The sequence below is a fragment of the Aegilops tauschii genome, chromosome 4 (assembly GCF_002575655.3).
Source record: "Aegilops tauschii subsp. strangulata cultivar AL8/78 chromosome 4, Aet v6.0, whole genome shotgun sequence".
Classification (NCBI taxonomy): domain Eukaryota; kingdom Viridiplantae; phylum Streptophyta; class Magnoliopsida; order Poales; family Poaceae; genus Aegilops; species Aegilops tauschii.
Genome location: NC_053038.3, coordinates 271,392,776 through 271,417,063, shown reverse-complemented (window position 1 = coordinate 271,417,063; position 24,288 = coordinate 271,392,776). Strand labels below are relative to the sequence as shown.

Below are 24,288 nucleotides of genomic sequence, written 5' to 3'. Positions count from 1 at the left end.
TTCTTCCTAATTGAGAACTATTCATCCAACAGTTAGTGGCGTCATATGGTGCTTAATTTTCGTCACAAGCACCACAAGTACTGCATGAAAAGGTACAGTATCAGATTGATCTCTTCATTCTCATTGTTGACAACTGGGGGATTTTCTAACTCCCATGAGACCTTAGTCTGATCTGGCCGGAAGCACCAAACAGGAAGCACCCGCTAAGAGAGGAAGAAACGCCAGGAGAGAGAAACTCGATGGTGGCATGCCTGCGTTTCGGGAGCAATTACTAACGACGAAGCACGCAATTAACGAGCGAAATAACATCTCGCGCGGGGGCCGAAGCAGCAGATCGGACGTCCCTGATACTTCCTATCCCATGGCGTACGACTGGTCTCATATATGCATTGTATCAGTAGTCTGATGTCTAGTGTTTCCATACTTCAATATACTTTGGTACCCCTCCGTAAACTAATATAAGAATGTTTAGATCAGTTCCCTCCGTAAACTAATATAAGAGTGTTTAGATCACTGATCTAAACACTCTTATATTAGTTTACGGAGGGAGTATGTTAAAACTGTGGTAGCTTGTACCCACTAACAAAAATACTGTGGTTTTCAATACTTCCGTTTTTCTAATATAATTTGCTACCAAACATAGCCTTAGGTTTTTTCCTTCGCACGCCGCAACTCGTGCTCAGTCCAATCGCGCCGCCGTATTCCTCTTTTCCGGCTGCGCTGCTCCACCCTGTCCGCTGCTGTGCTTGGCTGCCGCATTCCCTTGCGTGTTGTTTCTCTGCTGCCGCTGCTCTACGTCTCTACCTGATCTGCGAGAGATCGATCTCGATCTGACTCCATCGTCGTCTGCGAGAGATCGGGTTCGATCTGGACAAGGACTAGTGGGAGCAACATCTCTGTTCCCGCCCGGATTCCGCCCAAACCGTCGCTCCCCGCCGGTCGTCTACAGCTGCCGCCGCCGGCCGCCAGCCCTGTCCGCTTGCCCACTCCGCGCCTCTGCTCTCAAGCTCGGCCGCCGCTGCGCATCCGCCCCGCCCGTCGCCGCGGCCCGGTTTCATGACAGTAAGTACGACGGCGTCTCTTTCCACCTCATCAGCACAACCACCCTTGAGGCCCCGATCCCAGCAGTAAGCACTCCCTCGCCCCCACTCTCTTCCTCCTGCACCCAATGCTCAGCGTGTGCCGTGCCCGCTGAACGCGTCGACGCTGGTGTAACCTGGCTCTTGAATATGTGTGTGTTTTAGTTTTCTTCTTGACGTGTTGTCTGAACAATCTCGATTGACGTTGTTCTGAACAACGTTCTGATGATTGGTTCGTTTCCTTCTTGATACAATCATATCTGCATGTTTGATGGTTGAACTCCCGATCTGCTAGAGCCAGTATTTGGAGCCAGCGTGTTTTCTTTCTGTTTTAAAGAATGGAAAAAAAATCATTGTTTGAAAGTAAAGCTATTTATCAGAAACAAAATCATATGAACTCTGAAAGTGTCACTATAGTCTTGAGTTGCAACGATATTTGTGTGTTTTAGTTTTCTTCTTGACGTGTTGTCTCTGAACAATCTCTATTGACGTGTTCTCTGAACAACGTTCTGATGATCGGTCCGTTTCCTTCTTGATGTTGGTCCGTTTCCTTCTTGATACAATCACATCTGCATGTTTGATGGTTGAACTCCCGATCTACTAGAGCCAGTATTTGGAGCCAGCGTTTTTCTTTCTGTTTTAAGGAATGGAAAATAAAAATCATTGTTTGAAAGTAAAGCTATTTATCAGAAACAAAATCATATGAACTCTGAAAGTGTCACTATTGTCTTGAGTTGCAACGATATGCCAACTGTACCGGCTAAATATATTTTTTAACTGATGAAATTAATGTTAGAGATATACTTTAGCTATCCTACGTGTACAATTTTTCTTCAATTAATCCGAACACCTTAATGGATATTTTTGACATTTTGCTTAATGATACAAATTGGATCGCCGTGTGTTGCAGACAAATAGGTTGAAACATAAATTATTTTCTATATTTAACTTTCCATCATGTCGTAGTTTTTGTAGTCCATGTCGTTTCTCAAGATGTTCCAAACGCACAAAATGTTGAGCCACTTCATAAATATATCCTTTTCTTTGACCCGAAATCACATAATATAGTGCTTTTGTGCTTGATTCTATTAGCATGTATCACAAACAGAAAGGATGTTCCTTTGCCCACCGGTCTCATGGTGGCGGCAGCATCTTCCAATTTGTCTTTATCAGGGAAAATTGTTTTAAGGAATGAATAGACTATGGACTGTTGTATCTTGAATTTTTGCCAGTGTTCTAATAAAATATGTTTTGTACAGTAGGCCGACTGGGGATTGCCTACCGTGTCATGCTCGAGGCCAGACCCATCATCATTATCATGAAGTGGTTGCACGACATTGGGGTATGTGCCGCACGAGGACTTCCCGCACCATGCAGCTGCTAGCCAAGCACTGGCACAGAAACATGGCAGGGGTCGAAGCCGTGCTGCCACTCCAAGGAGGAGAACCTGGTCGTCTACAAGCATGTCCCCAGCTGCAGCCTCTTCCAAATCCTACACGGTACAACCTCCTCCTCGCCACAGTATGCATCCGGTCTATTCAATGTACGAAGAAGTACACATGCCAAGACCGTGAGAGGGCACACTTATGTCCTGCTACAGGGATGGATGCACCACTACTTAGTGTGATGGTGTGGCTATCTCATTATTCTGTTCCACCTCAAGCCTTGATGAAGTGTCAACATGAGTGCTCCAGATTTTGCAGTAATCGGCTGGGAAATTTGATAGCAGATTGCTATGTCGGCTAACTCACATAATGTCATAGTTACTCAAAGTAGCAGCAATTGACACTAATTTGTTCACATAATCAAACTGTTCACTGGAATTATTCAATAATTTGGTATGTATAAGCTTGTTGACAAGTTAGAGATCAACTAACATAAAATAGTTGTTGACTATAATGATTATTTAACATTTCTTGAAATTGTGTGAACTCAATAGCATTAGGAGCATCCGAGTCATTGCAAAATATTATGTTACCTTTCAGTGAAGAGGTGAAGATGCAACCTACAAAAGGAGTCAAACTCCATTTGACCTCACAAGTAATTAATATGCAAACATTTGTTTCCTTCAATGCAATCCTTTAACTAACTCATGTGTGAATTTGATTATATTAACACACCTCATGTTTACGTATATGAAATTAGAAGATAGGGCCATCTTCTCTGAAATAAGCATAGATTTAGGATTTCTATTTCTTGACTAGGGGTGATTAATATGACTGTCCATTTGCTGTGGCGTTATTATAAACATTGCTCAATGGGCACATGTGACATTTTGGAAGGATAGGGGTAGCGAAGAGGATGGGTGGACATGTTGGTTGAGGAGGTGGGAGCAAAAGAAATACATTCGCGTTTATAGCTATGTGGTGAAAATCCAGATATATGTTGCACTCGTGCATTTAATAGCGTAGAATAATCTATGCATAAATACTATGCTTGTTGGTCCGTGGCAAGACATGGGGTACATTAAAAAATTGACCAATGTATTTGTTTCTCTCTCTATATGTTTCTAACAATACTAAAAGCCCATAATAGTAGAGAATGATCTATGCACCTATGGGAGTAATGGCTCTTCTACTTGCAGAAATATGTTGCGGGACCTCACCACCCCCAACTAGATTCAGTAACAGTGTTTATACTTGCCATCTATTGGTGTTCATGTAAACTATTTCGAAATTAATAGCTATGTGTTATGTATATAGGTTTTTCGTCTTTTTCGGTATATAGGTTTTTCGTGACATTCTCAAACAGAGCCCCTGATCCAGAGAGAGATAGATATAGAAAGAGAGTGCAACTGTTCAAGGCTTCCTTGGAAAATATGGAAGGTACTTTCAAAACCCATGCTCCTTGGGCTGGCGCAGTTCTGAAAAAGAACTAGAAAGTGCCAGTGAGGTAATTCACTTATTATGTGCCATGTTAATTCAACTACATATCCAAGGGAATGATAATTAGCATTGCACTCGGAACCTCTATCTTCACGTCGATTACAATTTTTCATGAATCCTCATAAACAAAAAGTACATGTTCTTTCATCTTGGCTTTTGGTTGATACCATTTAAACATGAGCAATGCTACACTTACACGGACAGGGATGGCATTATTAGATTGGAGGGTGTGGGGCCCCACCATGGGAATTCAGGGGGTGATATGAATTAGTCACTCCCACCTCCGTCCGTAGGGTTGTTTCCGTATGTGTTGTCCGTAAGTGAAGCAATTTCGTTTAAGTATCCATCTCTCAAATACTGTACCTTGTGAACTATAAATTTTGGCACTAAGATCCTGATGAGCCGTTGTCTGCGGCTCCCTCCGCAAGGGCTTCTCCGTGCTTGTACGCTCTCCCGTCGGCTTCTTCTTTTGTTCTCTCAGGCACGTACCGGCGCGGCTGACCTGTTGTTGACCAGTGGCGGAGGTATACAACCTACAAGTTGGTGGAACTGCTACGGGTTGCTACAACCTACATATAGAATTTTATAGATCTTATACTGCACTATATGAACTTCTCAGTGCATAAATAGAATTTTTTTATGTGTTAAAAAAAGATTTTTTAGATTATTCAGTGTCAAAATTGTTGTGCTATAACAGTGAGAGTGTTCTATATATTTCTAACCAGATTTGACATTTAGTTTCCATGTCCTTTATTTTTCTTTTGTTCTGAGGGACAACATGCTAATTTCATAAATGCACTCTTATTTGTATTATGATTTTGTTTCTAGGTTGATAAAATTTCCTATTCAGCTCAAAGAGGTCCTGCGGTACAGCCTGGGAAATAAAGGCGAGTCAATTTGGTGAGGATAAACTAGATTGCCTTCTATTGTGGCGGGTCAAACTATTGTTTGGAACACCACCAACAACAACATGCTTTTTTCTTCTTTCTCTTTCTAATAGAGTTCTGATTATTGTATCTATAAGATATGTTAATAGACGCATCCGAGTCTGATTTGGCACTTATTTCTTAGATGGATGGACATGTCAAATTGAGCTATAAGCTGTTGCAATTATATTTTTTTAGTTCCAATTTATTGGGTTTGATTTTAAAGTTCTGCAATTACATGCTGTTACTCCACTTATTTAAAAGCTACCTTTTCTGTTATTTTAAATTGTTAACTCATGACTCTCTGTTTCCAGAAGAGTTTGACCACTCATATCTCTCTTTTTCTTGCAACCTGCACTTAGTAGGTGATTTTTGCTATTATATATATTGTATTGTTTTGGCTGCTGAATATGATAGTCGTAGCCTCTAACCTGTCAAACAATTATGATAGCCGATTGATACTTCGTAAAAGGTGTAGTGGCTGTTGCGAAATTTACCTGGTCTTCCATTTATATTTTTCAGAAGACAGCCCTAGAGATGTTGCTTTATTTGGATTCTACTTATTGCATTTATTGGAGCACCTGCAATGGGCACATTGATTGTTTAAATGTTCCTCTTGCTACTGACCACGCTACCAATATACACTTGATTATATCTCTCATTGAGACCTGACTCATCTTCCATGGTTTTTGGAAGGTAGCATAGTACTGGTTGAACCTGATAGTTCACTGAAACCATTGCTTAACATCGAGCCCTCTACTTTCTAAAAAATTTCCATTTTAGTTTACTGAATGTTTTTTTCTTGCTTGAACTATATCAGCTAGGCAAGTGCAAAAACCCAGAAGCTTATGATTTTGCTGCTCTTGAGATACACATCAATATTGCAATCAACTTTGACTGTGCAACTATGTAGACAAGGGACTGCATTCTATATCGAAGGTTCGAAAATGAAGTTGCTTGCATTGATCCGCAATAGATCTTGACTTTGGCGAAAAATGAGGTATATTGAGCTTAATGACGTACGCATGGTTACATACAGATAGAAGAACCGGTTGTACTGGTTCTACTTCTGGTTCATGTGTAATGAATCTTCAGTATATATAGTTCATTCTCTACACCCGTAGAGTCGAATGTATATGTTGGTGAGCTCTGTAATCCAAACGCTCATAAGACAGTAGATGCTATTTTGTACTCTTACCAGGTAAGTTGTTTTTAACATTTTATAAAGCAGCTTGTGACATTTCTAAAAAGGTCATGTAGGCGCATGGAGGGCTCCTTTTTGGTCATTTTCTACTCAACTGTAGAGCTTTATTGCAGTATCATAATTTTTCATATGTCGGTAAGGTGCATGTTTTTTCAGATTAATAAGTAAAGTGCATGTCAGTACTTCCAAAGGGAAATTTTTCAAAAAAATAGTTCTTTCCTGATGGTAATCATTTTCATACAAACTACTATGGTTTGCTTGTCCTTTTGGTTTTGCATCGTGGCCATTCGAGAACCACTATAGAATAATGAATGTTCTTGAATTCTTACTATTTTGTTATGATTATGAATCTTTAATTATTGAATTCCTTTATGTTATAGTAAGCTTGAGATGAAACATTTGGGGGAGATACCGTTTTGATATACAGCTTTACTTGATTTTTAATCCATGTGGTAATGTCATTAGCATTCATGAAATCTTATGCATACCATACACTGTTGTCTCACAACAATTGATTAGTTTCTAATCCCATTGTTACATTGTGAGCATGTATGGAGCCTTCTTAGGGCACTTGCAATGTGGACCGTCGGATTGAGTGTCCAAAAGACTTCCAGTCGTCGGATTTTTTGATGGATCAATCCTGGCCGTTGGATCGAACTGATGTGACTAGCAATGAATAGTGCCAGAAATTTTGCCCCCGTTCTATCACCCTCACTCTCCATGACAGGCGGGGCCAAGTCAGAGTGGGCCGTAGTTGTCAGCGACAGTGGAGGCGGGCGTAACCAGTGCTCGTTCTTATGGGCGCGGGAGGTGTGCCACCGCCTGTAATTTTCGTTGGCCGCCGAGGGTAGTTTAGGGATTTCACAAGGTTGGCCTTGTATGGCTTGCCGTGGATGGCTAGGGGACAGACAAGGGTGAGGATGGTCTTCCCCGCCCCACGTATTCTTCTCTCAGTCGCCGACTTGCTTCAGCCTCCTCCTCCTGTCCCTCGCACGTGTCCCGCGCGAGTCGAGGCGGCGAGATCCAGCCATGGCGGCCGGGATCCAGCTCGCTGGCGCGATCCTCTGCCGTTCCTGAGCCCGACAATGAAGGAGGTGGGCGGCCATCCATCCCCACGTAGTGGTGGACGAAGGAGGTGCACGTATACGGCGAAGTCGACGTGCCTCCCCCGGATCCGTGCTAGCCGACGGCGACGGCTGTGCAGCGAGGGCGCCGTCGATCTCTCCTCATCTACAGCCTGGATGTGATGGCCATTGCCAGGTTTGAAGGTGGCCGAGGTGAGCTTCCAATCCAGTCGTCCTTCCTGGTGCACTCGTCCATTTTCTTCAAAAATTGTGTGTTTTCCTCTCTTCTTCGATCTGCCTCTTCTGACTGCGCTCAGCCAGCGCCACTTCTTCCATCACCGTCTGACGTGCGGTCTCGCCCTGTTGTTGCAGGTTGTTGTCAGCGATTGGTTCCATGAATCCATCTTACATGTGGCTGTGTGCAGCTTGCAGGCACCGTGTAACGCCCACGATGCGGCTATATCTCCCACGTGTCGAGGCACGACTTAGAGGCATAACCGCATTGTGGTTTTGTCGCAAGAAGGGTCATCTTCACACAATCCCATGTAATGAACAAGAATGGGATAAAGAGTTGACTTACAATCGCCACTTCACACAATACATAAATATAATCATACATCATCCAAAATACACACATAGACCGACTACGGTCAAGATCCAAATGAAAATAAGATAACCGCAAATGCTAGATCCCCGATCGTCCCAACTGGGCTCCACTACTGATCATCAGGAAAAGACACATAGTAACGACCACGTTCCTCATCGAACTCCCACTTGAGGTCGATCCCATCATCTGCACTGGCATCGTCGGCACCTGCAACTGTTTTGATAGAATCTGTGAGTCACGAGGACTCAGCAATCTCACACCCGCGAGATCAAGACTATTTAAGCTTATAGGAAAGGATGGTGTAAAGAGGTGGAGCTGCAGCAGGCAATAAGCATATATGGTGGTTAACATACGCAAGAGAGAGAGTGAGAAGAGAAGCAACGGAACGGTCGTCATCTAGCAATGACCAAGAAGTGATCCTGAACTCCTACTTACGTCATACATAACTCAAACCGTGTTCACTTCCCGGACTCCGCCGAGAAGAGACCATCACGGCTACACACACGGTTGATGTATTTTAATTGGGTCAAGTGACAAGTTCTCTACAACCGGACATTAACAAATTCCCATCTGCCTCATAACCGCGGGCACGGCTTTCGAAAGATAATACCCTGCAGGGGTGTCCCAACTTAGCCCATCATAAGCTCTCAGGGTCAACGAAGGATAAACCTTCTCCCGGAAGACCCGATCAGTCTCGGAATCCCGGTTTACAAGACATTTCGACAATGGTAAAACAAGACCAGCAAAGCCGCCCGAATGTGCCGACAAATCCCGATAGGAGCTGCACATATCTCGTTCTCAGGGCACACCGGATGAGCAGTCCGTACAACTAAAACCAATCCTCGAGTTTCCCCAAGGTGGCGTTGCAAAGGGCTCTAGTTTGGACCAGCACTCAGAGGAACACTGGCCCGGGGGTTTAAAATAAAGATGACCCTCGGGCTCTAGAAAACCCGGGGGAAAAAGGCTTAGGTGGCAAATGGTAAAACCAAGGTTGGGCCTTGCTGGAGGAGTTTTATTCAGGGCGAACTGTCAAGGGGGTCTCATAAATCACCCGACCGCGTAAGGAACGCAAACTCAAGGAACATAATACTGGTATGACAGAAACTAGGGCGGCAAGAGTGGAACAAAACACCAGGCATAAGACCGAGCCTTCCACCCTTTACCAAATATATAGATGCATTAAGTAATAAGAGATATTGTGATATCCCAACATATCCATGTTCCAACATGGAACCAACTTCAACTTCACCTGCAACTAGCAACGCTATAAGAAGGGCTGAGCAAAAGCGGTAACATAGCCAAAACAACGGTTTGCTAGGCAAGGATGGTTAGGGGCTGACATGGCAATATGGGAGGCATGATATAGCAAGTGATAGGTAGCGCAGCATGGCAATAGAGCGATCAACTAGCAAAGCAAAGATAGAAGTGATTTCGAGGGGTGGTCATCTTGCCTGCAAGGTTCTTAGAGTTGTCGAAAGCTTGATCCTCGTAAGTGTACTCAACAGGTTCCTCGTTCACGAACTCGTCTCCCGGCTCTACCCAAGACAAGAACACAAGCAACGGAACCACAATCAATCACGGGAAATGCACAAGCAACATGATGCAATTCATGAATGATATGCAAGATATGGTATGCGATGCATATGCGTGCTCCGGAAGGAAAATGATGAACAAGGCAGTAACTTGGCAAACCAAGCATGCCACTGGAAAGATGAGATGATTTCGGTCGAAATCGATATAAAGATCACCGGAAACGGATGCACGGTTTACAAATGGCAAGCAAAACAAGAATGTCACGAATCTGCGATTAACAGCATGATAGCACTTAAAATGCAACAAGTAACAATGCTACGGCACTCCAACGTAGCAGCAAAGCATATGGCAGTAATATACAGGGGATGCTTGACAAAAGATGAACACTGAGCTATGGCTAGATCACAACATAACAAGCTCAAACAAGCATGGCAAAAGTGCAAAAGATAACAGGTTCACAGACTTAGTGAAATTACTGGACATGGCAGAAAACAGCATCAGGTAGCAATGTTCAGAGCACGAAAACAACATGCTACAGGAACTTAACATGGCAAAACAAGGCATGACAGTGTTCTACTAAATGCATATGACAAAAGTCCCTTACTGACCATAAGCCAAAAAGGACCAGAAGATATGATGGCAACCATGTAAACGTAGCAAGTTTCGTTAATAGGTTTCAGACTTAGCAGAAAACAGAGCATGGCAGAAACAATAATATGAGGCATCTTGGTGAGTTTGATGCACTCACCACAATGCAATGCATGACAAAACAAGCATACCTACAGCAACATGACATGTTTAAGAAGCTATCCATGGCAAGAGCAAAAGCATAGCATGTGTGGATCAACTACAACAAGCTTGGCAAAAATGAACATCATGTTAAGAATCTGCCAGAAATATTTTATAGCAAAAGTAGAGCAAGATTGAGTCATGCTACGGCACTCCATAATTACAAACAAGGGCAGGAATGGATCAATTACAACAATATCTACAAAACATCCTTACTGAACATCTCCAAAATATGCATGGATCTCTCTGTAGCATCAAGTTTACATGGCAACAAAATAACAGCAGACAAGGACTTAGAGAAATTACGAAGTCCCTGAAATCAGAAACATTACGGAGCCTAGTTTGCATGCTTGTGCTAGTCACCACAAAGATCACAAAAATACATGGCATACACCTCTGGAAAGATGACATGGCATACAGCAAAACACATGTAGAGCTCATGCCCAAAAGATGCACAGATTAAATGATACAAAAATAACAAATCTTCAAGTTCTGCTAAGTAACAGCAGATAACAGCAAGTAGCACTCTTGCACTAGAGATTTGGGCATCAAGATGACCTCTAAAGAACATGGTGCAATTGAACAAAACGTAGAGCATCACGAGACGAACAATTCGATATATTACACGCGCGAAACGGAGCTATATACAAAGAGTTATGATGCTATGAACAAGGGCACATGCTGGAAAATAAAATGACTTGGAATATTTTTAGGGTTCGGCAAAAGTCAACCTCGAGTTCAAACCAGATCGGATCGGGGCCGGGGCCGAGCTTCGAGCTCTCCGGCGGGAGGAGGCGCGGCGGAGGAGAGGAGGAAGGGCGTCGGCGGCGGCCGGAGGGGAGGAAGAAGGTGGCGGGCACAGTGGGAGGCGGTGGCGCCAGAGAGGCGGCGGCGAACGGTGGCGGGGCACCGCGGCTCACGCGGCGGCGCTGCGCACGGCGGCGGCGGCGCGGCGAGGCGGCGCGGGGCCGGCGCGGGAGAGGACAGGCGGCGGGCGCGCGGGCTCGCGCGGGCCCTCCTTGGGCTCCGCGGGCGGCGGCGGCGGCGGGCGGCGGCGGGCCACGTGGCGCAGCGGGATTCGTCGGGGACGGTGGCGCGGACACGTCCGGCGGCGGAGTATTTTGTCCGGGCGCAAGGTGGAAGAAGGGTAGGGTTTGGACTGCGAATGTATACGGGAGGGGATGCATTTATATAGCTAGAGGGAGCTAGGAGAGTCCAAATGAGGTGCGGTTTTCGCCCACACGATCGTGATCGAACGACCTAGAGCATGGAAGAGAGTTTGGTGGGTTTTGGGCTGTTTAGAGAGGGGGTTTTGCTGCAACACACAGAAGGCATCTGCGGTTACCCGGTTAACCGTTGGAGTACCAAACGACCTTCAAATGTAACGAAACTTGACCGGTGGTCTACCGGTGGTATACCAAGGCCACTTGACAAGCCTCGGTCCATTCCGAGAACGTTAGACACCCGCTCACGAAAGAAAACAAGAGGGGTGCGCCGGAGGAGATGGGAGCGCCGGATTGCAAAACGACCTTGGGGAAAATGCTCGGATGCATGAGACGAACACGTATGCAAATGCAATGCACATGATGACATGGTATGAGATGCATGACAAGAACAAAATGCAAAACGAAAGACAAAAACCCGACCACGGAGGGAATATCATAACACATAGCCGAAAATGGCAAGAGTTGGAGTTACAAATATGAAAAGTTACATCCGGGGTGTTACACACCGGGAGGCATCACGGTCTGTAAGGCAAGCATCATGGTTTGTACTATACTTCTCATGAAAGCTCATAATATTCATCAGTTTGCTAAAGCTAAACAACTAAGCACTTTAAAAGGAGATATCCTTGCAATTTTGTCGCTTTATGGTGAGATAACCTAGAGAAGTACCGATGTGTATGTGCAAACCTGAAAGCTACAAATACAGGAGGTTCTTCTCACGTGAAAGATTAGTCTCTCTCTTTGATTTATTTTAATTCCCATTTATGTCAGAAACCAAATAATGTACTGAATTGAAGTGTTGTACTGCTAATCAATTAGTTCATCAAGCAGTGGTGCGCATTGGCATGCAGTGATGGTTGATTTAAGATGGAAGAAGAGCAGAGCATTTACTTAAGTGGATAAATAAACAACAGGAAATGCAGGCTTTTCTCCTAACTATTTAACCATCGCCAAAAGTTCAGTTTTGATATATCATCTACCGAACTATCATTTTTTGTGCACCTATTTTTGTTTCCTCTGTTTCTGAACCAAGTGCATCAGTGTGTAGTTGGGTTTAACATTTTATTTTGTTGCTTAGATGCCTCTGTTTTGGTTTGTTTCTACCATTATAGACATGATAGATTCTATTAATACACCCTCTTTATGGTAGTGCAGTTCATTCGCTTTGGATGACAAAAAAAAAATGAGAACGAAAATATGCTCCCAAACAATGCTTCAGATCCTAAACAGGTGCAGGTACATACTTTATTTGATGGAACCAAATTGCATAAATTCTTAATGCATGTACTAACAAGCAGTTTGTTTGAGTCCTTCAGAACATTCGTTGATGTACTTAATCTGTTGTTATTAGGTTGTTCAAGCAATTTACGATGTCGGGGAAGCAAGAACTCATGGTTTACGGAGGGTGAGTGGCTATTGCTTCAAGTTTCCTTTACTTTGGGGACTAATCATCTGATCTAATCAAGTACTTATTAACCTTGCATGTCCATTTCTTATTGTTTTTGTGCAGTCTATATTTGAGAGGTTTGACCGTGACCGAAGTGGTAAAATTGATAAATCAGAGACGGGCGCTGCTCTTCTCAGTATGGGTAATTCAGTTTCTCCAACTGTGCTAGACTCACTCGTGTCTAAATTCGACAGGATTGGGACATGAGCAAAGCAGTCGAATATGACAACTTTATTGAGTAAGATTACTCCTTGAATTTAATTTGGCTAATTATTTCAAATAAACAGTACATGCTTTAATAATATCCTAACTGTTAAAACTTATTTAGATTTAAGTTTCTATGTTAAAAATATGTGTTGATTCTCAGTTTTTCTTCTCATTTGAGATTGAAATTGGAGAAGCATTCCTGTTCAAAGCTTAGTTTTGTCAGATGGTGTTCAGGAACTTTAGCTTTATTTGTTAATATGATTGTGTTCATGTTCAAAGCTTGGCTCTACCTTATAACATGTAGGGACTTCAATTCTGTTTGTTCATGCAATGGCGGAACCATATATCTCTACGGTGGAGTCATTAGTCAATTGTTTGTAACTTGCTGCTGATAGTTCTATTATGTCATGAACTATTCTGTTGAGTTTGTTTCTTCTGTTTTATGAATTAATGATGCGCCCAACTGTTGTGAAGTCTCAAAAATGCAAAATGGTTTTCCATCAGTTGGTCTCTTTATTTTCTGCCTGGTTTTGTAAAATACTGTTTGATAAGTTGGATCCTTCAGTTTGGTTCAAAACGGTTCCAACTCTGTATTTTGTCTATGCAGGTGTTGCCTTACAGTAAAGGTATTTTCCATCATTATACTACAGAAAGAAATAGATTATAGTTTGGTGCGCTATTGCTATGTCCGCCTCACCTTTCTACTCGGCAGCATATTGGTAAAAAAATGTCCCATGTTGTTTACCGCTGTCCTCTTTTGAAGTTTATTCTAGCTTGCTATTTATTGGATCCTATTGCAACTGTGTTGTATTTTTCATAAATAACTTCCATGTGCTGAAAACAGTTGCATATTTAGTAGTATGTGTCCTATGTAGTATGTGTCTATCAAACCATGGCACAATTGGTTCTTCTGAATCTATCTACTAGGCCTTAATGGTCTGTATGTAAGTGTGAACCTGATGATGTAATATGTCCTATCGAACCATGTCACTCTCGGTTATGCCAGATCTGCTACTAGAACTTCATACTTTGTTTATTTGTTTCGCTGCGCACTGCTATATTTGAATCATGTGTCGGATTGCATTCTTATGCTTCTAGGTTTATCTCAGCATTCTGCCTTTACTATCACGCTTCTACAGTTTTACTTACGTAAGTATCTGTGATTGCTCTGAATAGTTTTAACCTGTGATTTATTTCCATGCCACTCAAAATTTATTTAGCCCCGGCCTGCGGGCACTGTCAGCTTGATGGATGATGATGATTTAATAGTCAAGGGGCTTCCACAAGTTGCGACTAAGCCATGCATATGTCTGAAAATTCTTGATGCTAACATGTCCAATCGACCTGATAGATTTTTTTACCTTTTCAATGAATGTAGCTCTCTGCCATCTGTGTTACCATTAGCAGAAGGTATATGCTCGAAGAAGCTATCAAGCGGATCGGTGGTACAATTCATGCATTCAAACTTACTGATGATGATGACACCACAGGAATGGCATCAGTGAAAATCAATCTCCAGCCCCACAGCAAAAGCATGTTGCCAACCCAATAGGTGTTCTTTGGAGAATCAACTCAGCTTGCCGGCGATGCTATTGAATCAACAAGTTCTGTTGCTTTGGCCTATCTGGTGACCATGGGCATAGTTACAATAGACGATTCCAACTCGGCGGACTGGTCATCATATGATTGTGCAGAATCCTTTCAGAATCAGCTCGCCTCCTTGACCGCGACAAAAAAGGGCCTCATTCAGAGAGCGGCGATGGTAGCAGTCCAGCACCTAAATGTGTCAACGAATTAGAGGTAATCACGGTGTTGGTCTGCTTTTCACTTGCATTCCTGCAATACCACATATCGTCTTACATACAACTGGCCATTGACCTCTAGAATGGCCTCAACGACACTGCCGGCTCGCTGCCACCAAACGAAGAAACATCAAACAAGTAACATGCCCTCCCTCCTGCTCTTCAGACTCATGCAACTATATGCGTTACTCATGTTTGTTGCTTTCCTAGTGAAACGGATCACAGGCCCAGCAAGAAAACAAAGTCTGACATGGAAAGCTTGGCTCATGAACAAAGCCGGAAGGCTCGCACTAGTCAAGTCGGTGCTGAGTGCTATCCCAGTCCACCAGCTGCTCGCCTTTGCCCCGCCCAAGAAGACACTAAAGCAGCTCGAGAAAATCCAGCGGGGCTTTTTGTGGGCCGGCCGCGCCGTCGCCAACGGAGGAAACTGTCATGTCAATTGGTGCCGCGCCTGCCGCCCCGTGGAATATGGTGGCCTTGGGATCCGAGACCTGGAGCGCGCAGGCCTTGCACTACGGCTGCGATGGATGTGGCTCGCCCGCACGGACACGGACCGCGCGTGGCAAGGCCTTGATCTCCAGTTCTCCAAGGAGGAGCGTGCACTGTTCTTTGCATCCACTACTATGATGCTCGGCGATGGCCGGACAACACTCTTCTAGGACGACCGATGGATCAGCGGCCAATCTGTCCGCGAGATTGCCCCCCTGCTATACCAATGCATACCCAAGCAGCGACGCAAGACACGAACAGTGGCCGATGGACTCAACGGGAACACTTGGGCCCGAGACATCCAAGGAACCATCGGGATACACGAGATTGGCCAATACCTGATGCTATGGCAGGCGATACAGCACTTCACCCTATCGGAAGAAACTGACCGACTGCTTTGGAGATGGACAACAAGCGCTACATATTCGACCCAATCTTGCTATGCAGCCACCTTCCAGGGATCTACATGCCGCCACTTGTGGAAGCTGATTTGGAAGAGTTGGGCGCCACCCCGCGTCAAATTCTTCCACTGGCTTGCCTACCAGGACCGATGTTGGACGGCGACAAGACTTGCCAGCCGCGGCCTGTAGCACCACCCTAGGTGCCTCCTCTGCGATCAAGACCCGGAGACCATCCAACACCTGCTACTGACATGCCCGTTTGCTAAGCAGATCTGGCACCGCACCCTAGACTGGACGCACATCCCTGCCCAAACGCCGGCCAATGACACCACCTTGATGGACTGGTGGCTGCGGGCGAAGGCGCAAACCCCTCCAACGCTGCACAAAGCTCTGCAATCGATCACACTGCTCGTTCCCTGGATGATCTGGAAACAGAGGAACGAGTGCGTCTTTGACAATGCAAGACCATCGATAGATGCGCTAGTTGATAGGATTAAAGACGAGGCCAATTGTTGGGCACAAGCTGGGGCATAGGGGCTGCAAGTAGTCTTGCCCGCCTCCTGGGATGTCCACTGATCGGAGGAGCTAGGACCCTGTAAATATAACCTCCTAGGAGGCATGTACTTTCCCACCTTTTCAATGCAATGAAACGCAAAATCGCTTTGCGTTTTCTCGAAAAAGAAAAGAAAGTCTCAGCCTACTGCGTGTGTTTTATTTGTGTGTTGCATTCATCATCGCATCATTCGCATTGCATCGGCACTCTGTTGCCGTCATTGTTTTTCAAACTTGCATCCGCTCGTAGTTGCCGCGTCCCCCCTTGCGTTCGTTGACCATTCTGAGCCTAACCGGTTTTTCGATTCTCTCTTGTCTGACCGTTTGACCCTCTCTGCACAACCACCGAGCCCCTCGTGTGCGCTTCCGAAACTGTCCCGAACCCGAACCGTTCAGTCATCACCGTTGCATACAGATCATCCCCAAACATCTACAAAACATCTCCGTTTTCTTAATTGGGCTCTCTAACCTATTTATTCTCGGACCGTCCGATTATAATCGGAGGGCCTGAATAGCCCCTAAACTAATCTACCAGCTATATAACCAGACAAACCCTAAAATCTAGGGAGATGTCCCATCCATCCCCGCCGCCACACTCCACCTTTGTCGTCTCCCACCTCGGGATCTCCTCATTCCCAAATCCATCGATCCACCCAACCAGAGCTCCTCCTGCCGACGCCCTCCGCCACCCAGGCGAGTCCCCGAGCACCTCTCCTCTCGTCCCCGCTGCCCCGCTCCTTTCCCCTCCCCTTCCCTTTTTCCTCTCGGCTCTCTTCCTCCCGTGCCTCTCAACTCTGTTTTGTTCTCTGTACAGCAGCACCATGCCATGGTTGGAACTTGCAGCCGCCTCGCTGCCCGGATCCACGTCGTTCCGAACCTCCCGTCGCCAACATCACCCGTGGCCAGCCGCCGGAGTTCCAGGTCACCGTTGCCTTGCGTCCCCTGCTTCCTTGTACTCTCCATCCCGTCCCCCTTCCCTAACCTCTCTCATGCCCCGGTCTCTCTCTCTCATCAGGTGCAGGAGCAGCGGAAGCTCCGCTATGGCTGCCAAGGGTCTTCTCCTGCGACGATCCGTCAAGTCCGCCGCCGGGAACGACCTCCACCACCTGGATCCGCCAAGTCCAAGCCGCCTCGCCCTATTCCAGCCGTCTTGCGCCGTCCCCGCCGCTGGCTACCTCCCCTGCCTCGGCCCTCCTCGCCCTCCTTCGCACCGGATCCGCCGCCCTTCACCCGCGTGCCCTCGCCAGTTCCACGCCTGCCGGCCTCCACCGCAAGTTCTTGGCCGCCGCTGCTCTGGGCAAAGGGACGCGCCCTGTTTTCCCTGCCTCGCTCGATCTCCTGGAGGAGACGACGAGCGCGTTGACCAGCGCGCCTCAAGATCGGGCCCAACCAGCGCCCCGCCGGCCTGCCTCTTCCACCGACTGGGCCTTAGCCCATGGTGAGCCTCCTCAGAGACCCTCCGCCCTCTGCACTGTTGGGCCAGTTCAAGTTTCAGCCCGTGGACGTTTTTTTTCCAGTTCTGGACGATTTGCTAATTATCCCAGGATTTACCGTTTTGCAGAAAAGACCCTCTACATCATGCATTTATAACTCACCAACCGTGCATCGGATTAAAATAATTTATATATGAAAAATGCTTAGAATTTTGTGTAGTTTCATAATATGCCACTTTCACCCATGTTAAAATTGTTTAAAATGTTGTTTGATTAAATTTGCTCGAATAATATGTTAAAATGATTTATTTCATAACTAATTAACCGTAACTCGGAATTTAATAAACTTTATATGTAAATGGGGTAGAAAAATGCCTAGTTTAACATGGTGCACTTTGTTTTACTGTTTTACAACTATAAAATTATGTAATAGGCAGAACAGTACCAAATCTAAATTATGGACATGAGGATTTTTCGGAAATTGTTGTTTGTTGTTCCGGCCTCATTTAAATTGCCTAAAATAGGTAGTTTCCTTATGCTTCACCTCTTGCCATGGTTAACAACATTTAACATTGTTGGGTACATAAACGAGAGAGAACTAAATAATTGATGTGGTGTTTCGTCAATATGCAACTCGTTGCATATTGAGCTCCACTTAATTTGTAGTGGGGTTTGTTGCATTTTCCCATGCCATACCTCATTTAAACTGGACATGCATCATACTTGATTGTGCATCATGCCATGTGTATGTGGTGGTTGTTTACTATGTTGTTTGTTTCTTTTCGGGTTGCTTCTCTCGTTAGCTTCGGTTTCGTTCCGGAGTTGTGAGGATTCGTTCGTCTACGTCCGCTTGTCTTCTTCATGGACTCGTTCTTCTTCCTTGCGGGATCTCAGGCAAGATGACCATACCCTCGAAATCACTTCTATCTTTGCTTGCTAGTTGTTCGCTCTATTGCTATGTCGCGCTACCTACCACTTGCTTATCAAGCCTCCCGAATTGCCATGAACCTCTAACCGTTGTCACCCTTCCTAGCAAACCGTTGTTTGGCTATGTTACTCCATGTTGGATTATGTTTATGTTGGGATATCACAATATCTCTTATCTTAATTAATGCATCTATATACTTGGTAAAGGGTGGAAGACTCGGCCTTATGCCTGGTGTTTTGTTCCACTCTTGCCGCCTTAGTTTCCGTCATACCGGTGTTATGTTCCTTGATTTTGCGTTCCTTACGCGGTTGGGTGATTTATGGGACCCCCTTGACAGTTTGCTTTGAATAAAACTCCTCCAGCAAGGCCCAACCTTGGTTTTACCATTTGCCTACCTAAGCCTTTTTCCCTTGGGTTCTGCAGACTCAAGGGTCATCTTTATTTTAAACCCCCGGGCCAGTGCTCCTCTGAGTGTTGGTCCAACCCGTCAGTCGCCGGTGGGCACCAGGGGCAACTCTGGGCTGGCCTACCGGAAGCTTGGACAATCCGGTGTGCCTTGAGAACGAGATATGTGCAGCTTCTATCGGGATTTGTCGGCACATTCGGGCGGCTTTGCTGGTCTTGTTTTACCATTGTCGAAATGTCTTGTAAACCGGGATTCCGAGACTGATCGGGTCTTCCTGGGAGAAGGTTTATCCTTCGTTGACCGTGAGAGCTTATGATGGGCTAAGTTGGGACACCCCTGCAGGGTATTATCTTTCGAAAGCCGTGCCCGCGGTTATGTGGCAGATGGGAATTTGTTAATATCCGGTTGTAGAGAACTTGACACTTGACCCTAATTAAAACGCATCAACCGCGTGTGTAGCCGTGATGGTCTCTTCTCGGCGAAGTCCGGGAAGTGAACACGGTTTCTGGGTTATGTTTGACGTAAGTAGGAGTTCAGGATCACTTCTTGATCATTGCTAGTTGACGACCGTTCCGTTGCTCCTCTTCTCGCTCTTATTTGCGTATGTTAGCCACCATATATGCTTAGTCGCTGCTGCAACCTCACCACCTTCCCCTTTCCTACCCTTAAGCTTAAATAGTCTTGATCTCGATGGTGTGAGATTGCTGAGTCCTCGTGACTCACAGATACTTCCAAAATAGTTGCAGGTGCCGACGATGCCAGTGCAGGTGACGCAACCGAGCTCAAGTGGGAGCTCGATGAAGATCTTGTTCGTTGTGTTGTTTCTTGTCATGTTGATCAGTAGTGGAGTCCAGTTGGGACGATCGGGGATCTAGCAGTTGGGTTGTCTTCTTTTATTTTGGTTCCGTAGTCGGACCTATGTGTGTATCTCTGAATGATGTATGTTTTATTTATGTATTGTGTGAAGTGGCGATTGTAAGCCAACTCTTTATCCCATTCTTGTTCATTACATGGGATTGTGTGAAGATGACCCTTCTTGCGACAAAACCACAATGCGGTTATGCCTCTAAGTCGTGCCTCGACACGTGGAAGATATAGTCGCATCGTGGGCGTTACAAGTTGGTAATCAGAGCCATCCCCGACTTAGGAGCCCCCTGCTTGATCGAATCGCTGGCGTTGTTGAGTCTAGAAAAAAAGAATGTTTTGAGTCTTAGGATTATATATATCGGAGAGTAGGATTCTTTTTACTCCTCAGTCCCTTCGTCGCTCTGGTGAGATCTCCTGACGTAGAAGTTTTGACTCTTCTCTTCTCAAATTTCACTAAATTTTTTTTAGGATCACGCGGGTATATTGGAATCGTTTCGATGGTTTTGTGACGAGAACATCGTTCTTGGTGCCTCCTGACATTTAGGGGTTGTGGCAGTGTCCCGGGGAGTTGAGCTCCGAGGTGTTGTCGTCATAATTTTATCGTTGCAGTTCTGGAATACTTGAGTTTCGCCGACATCGAAATCTCTTTTATGCAGTTGTTGGTGAGATCACCTCGACGCCACCCAGTACTGGGGCGGGAGTTCGGGAGTATTGCCATAACTCGTATAACGGATGCTTTTCGAAGGTTGAGGTAAATGATTTCCGAAGGTTTCTTGGTTATGTGTTGACGGATGGATACAGCTGGATCTAGGGATTGCTAGTTTGGGTGATATATTTGGTGTCCCCTGTATCCCCAACACCTGATTGCATTACCAGAAAGTTTCGGGAGTTTATAAGTGGGAATTCAAGTATCTCTTAGGATATCTTTCCGACAGATGCATGATATGAGATTGGGGTTCGACGTCTAGTGGTCCGCCTTTCCACGGTTGGTTTTACAGTGGTCTCGTAGTGTCTTAAAGAGTCCTTGGCTATGCCGACTCGGGGACGCTTCTTATGTCATGTGCACTGCCTTGTACATGATGGTGCTGTACGATTGAGCCCGTGTGGGCCCCACCACGAAAACTTCGGACGAAATCTCTATCATATGTTTGTTCCGGCTTATTCTGCAAGCCAAATCCTTTGTTTTGTTTTATTTGTGGTATTCGAGTTGCTTCGAAGTCAAATGTTGAATCCATACCTTTCCTAAACGGTGTTCTCATATTGCTATGTGAATACTAATCCTTCTTGATCATCGAGGTCGTCTTTCTAATTCTTTTCAACCGGTGTGCTTCTCTTCAAGTGGATCCCATCATTCTCCCCATTCGGAAGATCAATAATAAGTTTTCTCAACGTTGTTTGTTTCATCTGCCCCAAATTGCCTTTGTTTTCTCGCCCTCCCACCCTCTTTCTTCAAGGACTCAGATTTCTTAACCAAGTATCCATTTTATTCACGTGAAGTCCCTTCATTCTTTTCAATCAATGTTCTTACCCGGTGGTTCTCATGAAGATGTTCTTCAAGTTTTTGATTCTTCATTCTTTTTCTTCTCCGGTGGATTCAATTCAAGTTTTCGGTGTTGATCATATTCCCTTCCTCGTTTCAAGTGTTTTCGTATGTTGGTTCATCTCTTAATCATTCCCCGTTTGCTATTCAATTGTTCCGGAGTGCTGAAGTTACCCCAGAAGATTCAAGTTTCTATTCGAAATCCTTTCAAGCTATTTCGAGGTCTTACCTTATTCAAGCCATTTAATTCAACCGGCGCAATCTTTCTTTTAAATCGTTCAACGGTGTTTCTCTTGAGTGGGCCCTAACCCACAGGTCTTTTTCCAGGATCTTACCTGACTCTTCTAACTTTTCTCGGAGTTATTCTCAAATTCATTGCAAAGTTTGACGTAAGAATGAATTATCATTAGTCATGTCTTTCTCCAAGATCTTTTAAATTCTCTTCATCGTTGGTTCAACCTTTCCAATTTTCATCCCGAGGTATCTCAACAATTCATGATGGTGTTTCTCATCGTCATTCTCAACATCTGAAGACCGAAGAAGAGTTTCTCTTAAATATTGCTCCATTCTCTTCAAGATTCATAGTTCTAGCTTATGCCATCCTCTCATAATTGTTTTCGATTATGAGAATTCTTTTCTTACCTATCCGGAGCAATTCATGAGTCTTTTCAGTTTGATTCTCCGAAGGCCATCATTTCAGAAGATTTCTTCGTTCTAAGTTTTCAGCTTCGTTCTTCAATTATTCTAAATTGATGTCTCTTCGTTCTTCTCCAAATCTTACCGGTGCATCATTCAAGTATTCTCTATTCAGCTCGTCATCTATTCGTTCACTTGTATCTAAATCCCCTCAAGTATCTTCTTTCGTTTTCCAATTCTTCCCGGTGAATTGTGCCTTTGCTACTTTCATTTCCAATTCTTACGGTGGTTCGTTCAAGATTTTTATTCCTTCGTCACATATCAGGTTATTCGTTGTTTCAATCCTACCGGTGGTTCGATGAAGGCCTTCCCAAGTTTGCGCAATATCTATCTTAATCCTTTCTACGGCAATAAGTAGTATGCCAAATCCGTTGATTGTCATCAATTTATATTGGCGAAGGATACGCATAACATAATTCTTATTATTGTTTCACCCAAGTGATCTAATTTCTTCTTTCCAGAGTTGTTCATCATATCAAATTTTTGGTTCAAAGTTGTTCATCTTTTCTTTCCGGAGATCCAAGTTATTTCAATTATATCATTTCAAAGCTTCATCTAATCATTGCAAGGTTTCTCCCGGAGTTCTTTTCAAGTTTCCATTTCGTTTGATCATTCTTTTATTACCGGAGTTCTTCATCGGGGCTCTACATGGTGGCTCATCAAGGATTCGTTTCATTCTCCAATTGTTCTTCAAGATTTCTCCCGGAGTTAAGATCCGCCGAGCTATACTCTTAAATAAACATGGTGCTCTACACACGTTTTGTGTTGAGGAGTTCAAGCGTTCTTCATCTTGCATTCCGAAGTGCAATTCTCTCTACCTTATCTTTTGGGATGGTGTTATGTCATTTTTGCCAATTTCCTTCATGTTTCATGATTCACAAGTTGTCAGGAATGAGATAATTAAATACATCATTTTCTCTTCGTTCAAGAGATCTTTTCGTCCAGTCAATCTTTTTGTTGGAGTTGTATTGGGTTATATTTCACCTATAGCCTTCCCTAAGGAATGTAGCTATTTGTGGTGTTTATCAATGATCCAAGTTTTCTCCTATCCTCTTGGTGAAGAAGTTTTCATCTCCTTGTTGATCCCAATTCAATCAATTATTGTTTCCGTTAGTGGCAGTTTGTCACCTCATAATGTTGGGATGTGTTGGGAATCGTAGCATAATTTTAAAATTTTCCTACGCCCACCAAGATGCATCTATGGAGTATATTAGCAACGAGGGGAAAGGAGTGCATCTACATACCCTTGTAGATCGCGAGCGGAAGCGTTCCAATGAACGTGGATGACGGAGTCGTACTCGCCGTGATTCAAATCACCGATGACCGAGTGCCGAACGGACGGCACCTCCGCGTTCAACACACGTACGGTGCAGCGACGTCTCCTCCTTCTTGATCCAGCAAGGGGGAAGGAGAGGTTGATGGAGATCCAGCAGCACGACGGCGTGGTGGTGGATGTAGCGGGTCTCGGCAGGGCTTCGCCGAGCTTCTGCGAGAGGGAGAGGTGTTGCAGGGGGAGAGGGAGGCGCCCAAGGCTGTCATGTTGCTGCCTCCCTCCCCCCTTTATATAGGCCCCCTGGGGGGGGGGGCGCCAGCCCTGGAGATGGGATCTCAAGGGGGGGGGGCGGCGGCCAAAGGGGGAAAGGGGGTGCCTTGCCCCCCAAGGCAAGTGGGAACCCCCCACCCTAGGGTTCCCAACCCTAGGCGCATGGGGGGAGGCCCATGGGGGGGGGCGCCCAGCCCACTAGGGGCTGGTTCCCTTCCCACTTCAGCCCATGGGGCCCTCCGGGATAGGTGGCCCCACCCGGTGGACCCTCGGGACCCTTCCGGTGGTCCCGGTACAATACCGGTAACCCCCGAAACTTTCCCGGTGGCCGAAACTGGACTTCCCATATATAATTCTTCACCTCCGGACCATTCCGGAACCTCTCGTGACGTCCGGGATCTCATCCGGGACTCCGAACAACTTTCGGGTTTCCGCATACATATATCTCTACAACCCTAGCGTCATCGAACCTTAAGTGTGTAGACCCTACGGGTTCGGGAGACATGCAGACATGACCGAGACGCCTCTCTGGTCAATAACCAACAGCGGGATCTGGATACCCATGTTGGCTCCCACATGTTCCACGATGATCTCATCGGATGAACCACGATGTCGAGGATTCAATCAACCCCGTATGCAATTCCCTTTGTCAATCGGTATGTTA

The 24,288-nt window shown here is 45.2% G+C and overlaps 1 protein-coding gene across 15 annotated transcripts; it reads left to right on the top strand.

The window, feature by feature from the left end:
* Window positions 1-629: 629 nt before the first annotated feature.
* LOC109768744 (uncharacterized) lies at window positions 630-19,969 on the top strand. Of its 15 annotated transcripts, none has more exons than XM_073496544.1 (10): window positions 630-1,127; window positions 2,339-2,578; window positions 12,469-12,543; window positions 12,665-12,718; window positions 12,824-12,998; window positions 13,575-13,686; window positions 14,188-14,253; window positions 14,346-14,767; window positions 14,852-17,132; window positions 17,227-19,969. In XM_073496544.1, exons 9-10 carry the CDS (start codon window positions 16,781-16,783, stop codon window positions 17,799-17,801), a joined length of 927 nt encoding a protein of 308 aa, XP_073352645.1. In that variant the 5' UTR covers window positions 630-1,127; window positions 2,339-2,578; window positions 12,469-12,543; window positions 12,665-12,718; window positions 12,824-12,998; window positions 13,575-13,686; window positions 14,188-14,253; window positions 14,346-14,767; window positions 14,852-16,780; the 3' UTR covers window positions 17,802-19,969. The 15 variants fall into 15 exon arrangements, 11 of the variants coding, with proteins under 11 accessions (XP_073352645.1, XP_073352644.1, XP_073352653.1 ...); XM_073496543.1 differs by having other exon boundaries at window positions 12,469-12,549; XR_012181950.1 differs by lacking the exon at window positions 14,188-14,253 and adding an exon at window positions 4,793-4,864 and having other exon boundaries at window positions 644-1,127; window positions 12,469-12,549; window positions 12,824-12,902; window positions 14,852-19,969.
* Window positions 19,970-24,288: the final 4,319 nt, after the last annotated feature.